This window comes from Populus alba, chromosome 19 (genome assembly GCF_005239225.2).
Source record: "Populus alba chromosome 19, ASM523922v2, whole genome shotgun sequence".
Classification (NCBI taxonomy): Eukaryota; Viridiplantae; Streptophyta; class Magnoliopsida; order Malpighiales; family Salicaceae; genus Populus; species Populus alba.
In genome coordinates, this window is record NC_133302.1 from 12,919,008 (window position 1) to 12,929,210 (window position 10,203).

Genomic DNA, 10,203 nt, shown 5'->3' on the forward strand with positions numbered 1-10,203 from the left:
AGATAACAACATTCAAATGTGTCTTAAACACACACACACAAGTCAATTCAATCAACATTTCTTAAACCTTGATCTTAAAGACAGAGCCTTGAAGCGGTGATTTCACCGACTTGCTCGTGCGTGTGTGTCTGCGCTCTTTTGTTTCACAAATACAGAGACCATTCACTGCTCCTCTAATGATCAACACTATGCTGTGCAATATCATGGCGATTGCTATTTCTCTAAACCTGATCCTTCTCGTTTTTATTGTGTGATTATATAAAAAAAAAAAAAACCAAGTCACGAGGTGTTTTTACTGTGCAATGTGCACTCTCTAGCAAATTATTGTAGCTTGGAATAGTTTACTTTTAAATAATTTGAACTTTTTTTCAACATTGAGTCTTTTGAGGTCAAATTAGTACCCTGAAATTGAAAGGGCATTGAGAATTAGTTACGATGGGTTGGATTCAGAACAAAAATTCATATTTCGTGACATAGCACTTTTCTTCATAGGATGGGAATCTCGCAATGAAACAAGAATATTAGATTGCTTATATGGCCGGTCTGTGATTTTTGATATACGCAAGCTCATTGATAAGTGTCTCATAACTAACAATATTTTTAAAAGGCTAGAAATGCATGATTTACTACGAGAAATGGCATTTAACATTGTTCGTGCAGAATCTGATTTTCCTGGCGAACGTAGCAGGTTATGTCATCCTCGTGATGTCGTTCAAGTATTGGAGGAAAATAAGGTTAAAGCTACAGCCATTAACTGTCGTTCATGTATTTGCTCAGAAGTTGATGTGTTTGAGTAGATTGTATTATTGTTTCTTTTTTCTTTATTCTTGTTTAACAAGGAAATCAATTAAAAATTAAAGGCATATCTTTGGACCGGTTACCGAGACACATACACTTGAAATCTGATGCCTTCGCAATGATGGATGGTCTTAGATTTCTCAATTTCTATGGTCGTCATTACTCCCAAGAAGATAAAATGCACCTTCTTCCTACTGGCCTCGAATATCTTCCTAATGAGCTGAGATATTTGCAATGGATTGGATTCCCTTCGCAATCTTTTCGTGCTGAACACCTTGTCGAGCTTCACCTAAGCAAAAGCAAGCTTGTAAAACTTTGGACAGGAGTAAAGGTATGATTTAATTGCTACAGATGATGATCAGAAATATGAAGTTGGAGGTGCTAACTTTCTAATTATGCCTTTTTCTGTTGACAGGATGTTGGAAATTTAAGAACAATTGACCTATCTGACTCTCCATATTTGACGGAATTGCCAGATCTATCAATGGCAAAAAATTTACAGTGTTTAAGACTTGCGTACTATTCAAGTTTAACCGAGGTTCCGTCATCTCTTCAATATCTTGACAAGCTGGAAGTAATTGATCTCATTGGTTGCTATAATCTTAGAAGTTTTCCCATGCTTGATTCAAAGGTTCTCAGCATACTTTTTATAAGTCGGTGCCTAGATGTGACCACGTGTCCAATGATTTCACAAAATATGGTATGGTTATGGTTGGAACAAACTTCCATCAAAGAAGTTCCACAGTCAGTTGCTGGCCGGTTGGAACATCTTAATCTAGATGGTTGCTCAAAGATGACCAAGTTTCCGGAGAATTTAGAGGATATAGTAGAATTAAATCTAAGGGGACTGCTATTAAAGAGGTGCCCTCATCAATCCAGTTTCTCACAAGACTCAAAACGTTGGATATGAGTGGTTGCTCAGAACTTGAGAGCCTCCCAGAAATCACAGTGCCTATGAAATCTTTGCAGCATCTTGACTTGAGTAAGACAGGCATTAAAGAGATACCCTCATCATTAATGAAGTATATGATATCTTTGAAGACTCTATATTTAGATGTAACGCCTATTAAAGAGCTACCCTTGTCAATCAAAGATATGGTATGTTTGCGCTCTCTGTCTTTGAGTGGAACGCCTATTAAAGCTTTACCTGAGCTCCCCCCTTCGCTGAGGTGGCTATATACACGTGACTGTGCATCACTAGAAACGGCGATATCAATCATAAATATCGGGAGATTATGGGATGGATTGAATTTTACAAATTGCTTCAAATTGGATCAGAAACCACTGGTAGCAGCAATGCATTTGAAAATTCAGGTATCTCTCTAAACCCCCTTGTCTTTCTTTCTTCTCTCTTTCTTGCTTGCTTCATCACATTTTCGAAATGTGACTCTTGTGTTACAGTCCGGAGAGGAGATCCCATATGGCGGTATTCGAATGGTTCTACCGGGGAGTGAAATTCCAGAATGGTTCGGTGACAAAGGAATTGGATCTTCACTCACCATACAGTTGCCCTCAAATTGTCATCAGCTCAAGGGAATTGCTTTCTGCCTTGTCTTTCTACTCCCTCTCTCCCATGACATGCCTATTTCTGTGTTCAGTGGTTGTTCTGATGTTGGTGTCAATTATGATTACCAAGTTACGAGTAAAAACGGTGAGCATAATGGTGATGATAAAGTCCTCTGCAATTCCCAGAAAAACTTTCTATCAATGCACTTGAGGACATGTGACTCAGATCACATGATTCTACGCTACGAGCTCAAATTGGTAAATGAATTGCATTTAAATTCTACGGGTGGAGAAATAGTGATCAGAGCCGAAGGCTTGTCGAGTTGAAAAGCTGTGGGGTGTATCTGCACTTTGATGAAAATCTACCGGCGGACAAAAAAGTTTCAAAAGAAAATTTTGCGAGATATAAAAAAATTGAAAAGGGAGAGAGAGTTATGTAGTTACTGCAAATTGTTCTTCAATTATTACTTGGTTTTCAAGATAGCTGTAAATATTGTTCTTCCCTTGCAACTGACTAACGAACTAACTTTCTGTTATTCAACTAATTCCGTAACTAACTATAACAACAATCTAGCGCATTTATTCTTGCACATGCAGAATACTATAGTCATGTTTTGGATCTTTGATTACCATTTACTAACCAAATTACATAAACTAACAACACAACACAATAAAACAGTAAGTATTCAAGATTTTTATTATTGTATATTTATAACTCTTTAAATAAACTCAAAATTAGCCTAAACAAACTCAAAACTAAGAAATATGAAAATAAAAATGAAGAATAACAAAATTAGCTCAGACAACATTTCTTTTAATCTAATTTAGAAAAATTCTAGATCTCAGCTCATTATAAATAAACTAAAAAATTCTAGATTATAACTAACCAACCTCATTTTAAAACTAATTCCTCAACTAATTTAGAAGAATTCGATCGTGTTTACCAGATAAGTTATGAGTGTGTTTATCAGATTGATTACTTGCCACAACCTAGACCTCTTCTTAAATTTAGCCAAGTGATCTTAGATTTAATGTCGCCTCCAATAATTATAAACCACACTCCAATAAATGCCGCCTTGATGCCTATGCTTCTGAAATATCTACTTTCTCATTTAATGGAGTCACTGATTCAGGTGATGGATCGGAACTTCAGTTTCAGATGGTTGGGATTCATGCTTTGTAGCAGCTTGCAGCACCCGGTTTTGAACATCTGAAGGTGAAGGTGATGTAGGTAAACCAATGCGGTTGTTTTCCAGTTTTCCTGCTGCCCATGAAAATGCCTGGACTCCAAGTCTAACAGGAGAGAGCAAATGCCTTCAAAGAAGCATTTGAAATCATAGTTAATCAAGATCTCAAAAAGCTAAAAACTTGGTTAAATAACTTCTAAATGTCTGGTGGAGGTTGGGAAATATGAACCTTGATAATATCATAGGCAATTTGGTTATCAACACGACTCAGACTTATGACATGATCAGAATATGGTCAAGAACCAAGTGTTGAAAGAACACTTAGACACAAGAGAGAATTGCTATATTTAAATTTTTCCGTGCCCTTTACTGTGCAAACACCAAGGTTCATTTTTTAATAAAACTCATCGTCCCAGTAAACATCTCATTTGCTAAATAATTGTTGTACTAACATATGACAACTATCTATCTAACATGATACTAGGTGTGTCTTATATAATTCATTGAGTATGAATAAACATAGACTTGATTTTAGTCCTGGTTTCCATTATGATTTACAAAATTGTGCCAATTAAACCATAAATACACTAAGGACAAAAGATTTCTGGAGTGGGTTATACCTCACACAAATCTCCAGGGCCATTGTAAGAAGCAACCCGCTAATAAATAGTCTAGCGGAGTGTGAGAAACCAATAATTAGAGAAACTCAAGATTCACCTAACTAAATTTAGCAATGACATAAACATTTCCCTAGGACACATGCAAAATAGACAAAGGGAATCTAGCTTAATGGTCGTATACATGCTATTTTTACAGAATACATCAAAGGATCTGAGTACTAATACAATATCAGAATGTGTGAAGTTTGTTTTAACCATTATCAGCTTAGAAATCAATATCTATGTGTGTGTGAAAGAAACATTAACCAGAGCACTATAACAAATAAAATTATACAATACACAAGTGCTTGCACTTGTGAAGGTCTGATATCTTCTAGAATTGCTTCAGCCTCCTGAAATGATGCCAAGCTTTCACAACTCACAAGAATATTGTGAAAATCTTCGATTTTGCACAAGAAAATCAAGCACTTCCAGAAAATACTTCTAATTATAATTTTCAATCCATGAAAAGAATAGCACTGATTGACAAAGCATATTGAATGTAAATGCTACACAACCAAATGGTCTTATCAACAAGAAAAATCTTGATTAAAATGTGAAGGTTGTTGATTTGTATGAAGGAGAACAACCTTCCTCCTAGATTGTAAAATGATCCAACAAGTCAGCTTGTTGTATATATCAAAATAACTTTCTGAGTTGTAATGAATCATATCAACTTGTTTGATTGAATGTTTCAAAACGTTTATGTAGACTTGGGCTCAGATACTTGGGAGACAACCTCTTGTTGATTTCTTACTACATTATCTGCACAACAACTTCAAGAGTTCTATAATCAGTTGCACCCAACATGTCGGAAAATTTACTAAACTATAGTTTGACTAAGAATCACTTCTCCAACTGAATTCCATTCGATTCAATCTGGTGCACCAAATAAATAATTCAATCAGAAACAAAAGTCTTTAACAAGAGATGCCAATTCTAACACCATTAGATTGCATAAAGACAAAGTAATCATTTTTCTCAAGAATCAACACCTGGATACTGTGCATAATTTCATTTCATAAATCTGTGCACCGTCATGCTTCGAAACATACACAATTCCTATGGCCTGCATACCCAGTTTACGATAACCCATCAATTACATATATACAAACACTCAGGATGCACATGTTCATACAAGTGTGATTGCACATAGCACGCTCTTTTTATTTGTTTTTGAAATCTCTCTCTCTCTCTGTGCACCGTCATGCTTCAAAATATACACAATTCCTATGGCCTGCATACCCAGTTTATGGTAGCCCATCAATTACATATATACAAACACTCATGATGAACATGTTCGTACGAGTGTGATTGCACATAACACACTCTTTTTATTTGTTTTTGAAATAAGTCTGTCCATGTAAATTTACACACGCACTGCACATACACAAGTACATCTCATATGCCTCTGTGTGTGCATGTTGTTCTGTGCTATGTGGATACCATTTTGATAGCATCCATTGGGCACCAATGTGCACCCAGCAAAGAAATTTCACTCTTCCCATGTGTTTTTGAAATAAATGTCAAATTAATCAACTCTCTAGGTTTATCTCAGCTGGCTGAATATACTATTGCATAATCTACAACTTGTCATTTTCCACACATATACTTTGAGTTGATCAATGGCTTTCGGTAAATAGAATTTTGTATTTCTAGAAATTTATACTAGTTAAGAGAATATGCAAGTCATGCAATAACCTTACCTCATTAAGTATGGTTAGCACAGTCTCAGGTTTGAGCTCCTTGGCTTGGATACCTTGCTTTACCCAAGAATGGAAGCCACCTTGGACCAAGTATGGTCTCTGTCACATAAAAATGCAAACAAACAATTAGCAATATGATACAATAGGTTGTGGTTCTAGATTAACAATAGATTCACTTGGCAGTTCAAATTTTCTTATAATGCAGGTCACAAGGTTTAATTCTGCAAAATTCTACTATCTTCTCTATCTAAATTATATGATTAGTCCAGGAATGAACCATGATATCATCTAGAATTCATGCATTTAACTTGTTTCTCTGCAAGCCATTTACACAACAATACAGCCCAGCAATCTATGGAGTGAAATAAGAGAATATTGAAATTGATTAATACATTGCAACTTTCCATTCAAGCAAGGTAAAGACTTTTTTTTTTTTGAGAGAGATATTTTAAGGACATAATTTAGATGCAATACTAATGTGCTTTCTGGATTATACCACTTGAGAACAACAGGAATAAAAATTGGGTTCTATTTATAGCATTTATACGACAGAAAAAGCATGCATAAGGAGTAACAGTTTTTTACTTAACAACATTGTAAATGCACAAAAGACATTAATGTACTCTTCCCAAATCTGGTTAATATGGATATTGTTATTTGTTTCTAAAGTTACTGATACTGAAAAACTCTCAGAAATGTTTTTTAACCCGAAGAAACTTGACTAAGGGAGAGTGGATAAATTCATTTTGCTCTTCTAGTTCCATGATGAATTAGTTGTTTAGGCTTTTATGTGAAAAAAAAAATCTTAGAGATTCCAAATACTTACCTTAACCCTAAACTTTCTTAAGGATCTAGCGATGCCTATAGAATAAGAACCATCAGCATCCATAACTATTACCTTGTACCTGTCCTACAAGTATAAGAAAAAAAAAATCTCTGAGACAATGTTCCTACTTCAGGATTTAAACATGGAACACTCAGGAGATTGTGATGTAGCAACTGTACTGCATATGGTAATACCAAAACAATTTCTTGTCCTCAGAGGCCACTGATGCTAAAACACACAACATTGATTAAACCAAGCCCAAACCCCCCCCCCCCCGAGAATTTCCTTTCTTTCTTGCACTACTCAGAATTCTCATTTTTTTTAATGTCTCGAAGCAATGACGGCATGCATAAAAGCTTCCTTACTGGGCCATCAACCTGAATAAAGTTGAAGAATATAGGACAGAGTTATGAAAAAGGGATACAGCCAAGCTCCAATTCTTGTTTTATTTTTTTATTGTTGGTTCAAAGAGTTATTTGACATTTAGAAACAAAGTAATTGTTCTAAACTATCATCCTCATACCAAATAGCAATAACTCTCCACTCAAAGCTTTTGAATAGTATTATCAAATAAAACCAACCTTTGGTAGAGTTACACTTGCATAACGAAACCGAGCGGCTCGCCTAAGATCAGGAATGCCATCTCTTTCTCTGAGAACCTTCATATAAACAATGTCCACCAAGTTCAATGCCAAGTTAAGGGGAAAAAAAGGAAATTAATGAGGGTTCCAGATTTGAGATTTTTTTACTGTGATGTAAAAGAAATGGGGTAGAAATGTGGATGGTAAGTAATATTTCCTAGTGAAAAAAAATTAAATATTGAAAATATGAAATGGGGTAGCTAAAAGATGGAATGTATTAATGAACAGAGTTGGAAAAACAGTACAGACCCTTCAGTAAATGTCCGAGCAGTCAGCTTTAGTGTCTCTCATTGAGATACTAGAATTTCTAATAAAAGAAACTTAAGAACATAAAAGGCCAAAAAATTTACTCTCTTGCCTCAGGCCGGACTTCAATAAAAATGGCATCTTCCTTCCCTGCCAAGAGCTCCAAAGTTAATTGCAGAGACAAATCTCCAGAGTAACCATCATATACCCATACCTTATAAAAACCCCTGCACAAATCTGATAGAAAACTTAAGCTTCCCATGTAATGCAGATTAAATAAACAAATCCTTTATGCACAAAAGGACATCTATACCATAAAGTGGTAGAGGTTCCAAGGAAAAGAACAAAAGGCACAACTGGATCATTTGGATCCAAGCCAAGACTTTTCTCCAGCCCCTCAATAGCAATGTAAACCTGCTTAAGGTGTAAAAGCAGGTTTAGGAAATTCAGCTTTGGTTTTCGATCATAAATTAGTTAGATCATCACATAATTAAGCAGTGTAATAGAGATGGATGCAATTGAGTTTTCAACTAAAAGTCCTGTAAGCTGAAAGCAGTGACTGATGTCTCCAACAAAAAGATTTCTAAAATAATCCAAATATATCTTTGCAGGAGATTTTTTAAAAAAATCCATACAATTAAACGAGAGTACAACGGCCATCAAATTAAAACGTGTCAAGCATAATGTACTTGTTGAAAAGTTACACCAATTAGCCTCAAAATCTCTGTTACCCTTTCTTCAGACAGATTCAGTGCACCCCTGATCTTTGGAGAAAGCAAATCCTTAGCAGGCCCATAAGAATAAAGAACAAAAGAAGCCCCTTTTGCTATAGATTCCTCCACTGCAATGATTGCAACTTTGAGCACATCAACAGAAGTGCCAGTAGCTTTTTGTATGGCTTCCCTCAAACCAGATGAAAAGCTAGTCAATCTATCGCCAGCTAATTCTCCTATTTAATCAAAAGTAGAGAATACTTTACTCAAGGCACCATCTACTGCTTCTGAAGCACCTTCCTTATAGATGTTATTGAAGAACTAATTATGTCTAGTGAGCTTTGCACAACATTTCCTCCATTATTTACTGAAGTGTTGATGGAGTCCCTAACCTCGCCCAAAAAAATCATCAAAACTAGCCTCTGCACTAGATAATGAATCATTATCCATTTCCAGGGAATCAGATCCCAAACTGGGATTCTCTGGTGTCATATCAATGGTTGATGTTATTTCAGGTTCCACAAATCATATTAAACTATCTGTATTATCAGCAAACTGGTCTGATATATATCAATAGTTGATGTTATTTCAGGTTCCACAAGTCATATTAAACTATCTGTATTATCAGCAAACTGGTCTGCAGAGTTCAAAGGTCCTTCTTCAACATCAGATATGTTATAACTTTCTAAGAATTTCAGTTTACCCCCTCCCATAGGGTGTGGGTGCAGTTCATCTATTGCTCCAACTGAAGAATCCCAATCCTTATAAAAGTTGCAATTAATGTTGCCTAGTTCATTTGGGCAAGAGTGATCATTAATGAAAGCAAAGCTTTCAATAAAATTAGAGTAGAAAGACTTTATATCTTGTGTTTTGAAGGAAATTCTTTGGTGATGTGTTATATTTGACATTCCTAAAAGTATCATGTCTATGACATAACATCTGGACTCGAAATCCTTCGAGACTGAGCAAAATGGTTGCAGACCTCCATGGAATGTTATCTGCAGTAGTTGTGGTTTCAAATACATGAATGCAATTTTTGACAATAGAAATACTATGCCAGAGGTATATGAAGAAAGATGTGACATGATAGCACAAAACTTGGTGAATTGATAACCGATGTGCATGGAAGTTACTGCCTGCAAGGCTTCAATGAAAATTGTCAAATTATGTTCTTTAAAGGTGGACAAGGAATTTGTATATTGAAGAGTCTCATAGACCTCATGTCTTAATTTTATATTCTGATGTAAGTAATCAGATTAAGAGCATGTTTGATATTGCGGTAACGTTTTCTTTTAAAGTGTTTTTCGTTTGAAAACACATCAAAATAATATTTTTTTTATTTTTTAAAATATATTTTTGACATTAACATATTAAAACGGTCTAAAAACATTAAAAAAAAATTAAAGCAAAAAGAAATTATATTTTTGGCAAACGATGTTTTGATAGCAATGCTAAACACGTTCTAAGCGGAGAGAAAATGCCATTATAATCAACTGAACATGAGAAGGAAGTTGGTGCTAGGTAATCACACCCAGATGCTTAAACTACTAAACGGAGATGTACAAGCAGATTACTAGGTCATGCAAAACTTTATGTTAGATTGTTAAGGGATTTACTCAGCATCCCTCTTATGTGTAGGCCTAGAAGGAAGGAGAAAGCTGCACTGGACTATGATACCATGCTAGAACATGAGAATCAATTCAAAACCTTCACTTAGGCATATAAGCTCTACATGATGTCATACTGACCTTTATGCTTAAACAGTTGAAGCTTAATTTATACCTTCATTCAAAACCTTCACTTAGGCACCCTAGATTTTTCAACTCAAATACATCAAATATATTTTATAAAGAGGCAGACATGTCTAGTTACACCAATATTTTTATTTTTATTTTGATTTTTTGACACCAGAATATTTCTC

At 35.2% G+C, this 10,203-nt stretch overlaps 1 protein-coding gene and 1 long non-coding RNA gene across 3 annotated transcripts; both read right to left on the reverse strand.

Moving 5' to 3' along the window:
• Positions 1–4,807: 4,807 nt before the first annotated feature.
• Positions 4,808–6,935, reverse strand: LOC118058178 (uncharacterized). Of its 2 annotated transcripts, XR_012168784.1 has the most exons (3): positions 5,857–6,935; positions 5,146–5,219; positions 4,808–5,029 (listed from the first exon to the last, which is right to left on the reverse strand). It is a non-coding gene; the product is annotated as an uncharacterized lncRNA (long non-coding RNA). The 2 variants fall into 2 exon arrangements; XR_004689109.2 differs by having other exon boundaries at positions 4,808–5,219.
• A 46-nt stretch (positions 6,936–6,981) lies between these two features.
• On the reverse strand, positions 6,982–8,839 carry LOC118058172 (uncharacterized). The gene is made up of 3 exons (XM_035070877.1): positions 7,682–8,839; positions 7,264–7,341; positions 6,982–7,059 (listed from the first exon to the last, which is right to left on the reverse strand). Exons 1-3 carry the CDS (start codon positions 7,829–7,831, stop codon positions 6,982–6,984), a joined length of 306 nt encoding a protein of 101 aa, XP_034926768.1. The 5' UTR covers positions 7,832–8,839.
• Between the last annotated feature and the right edge of the window lie 1,364 nt (positions 8,840–10,203).

Bases quoted from the DNA above. Each gene is read 5' to 3' on its own strand.
- LOC118058172 (XM_035070877.1), bottom strand. From the start codon at position 7,831: ATGGGAAGCTTAAGTTTTCTATCAGATTTGTGCAGGGGTTTTTATAAG. The intron at 7,342-7,681 runs GCAAGAGAGTAA...GTTTATATGAAG, and splicing joins TTATTGAAGTCCGGCCTGAG to GTTCTCAGAGAAAGAGATGG. The intron at 7,060-7,263 runs GTTGGTTTTATT...AACTTTATTCAG, and splicing joins CAAGTGTAACTCTACCAAAG to GTTGATGGCCCAGTAAGGAA.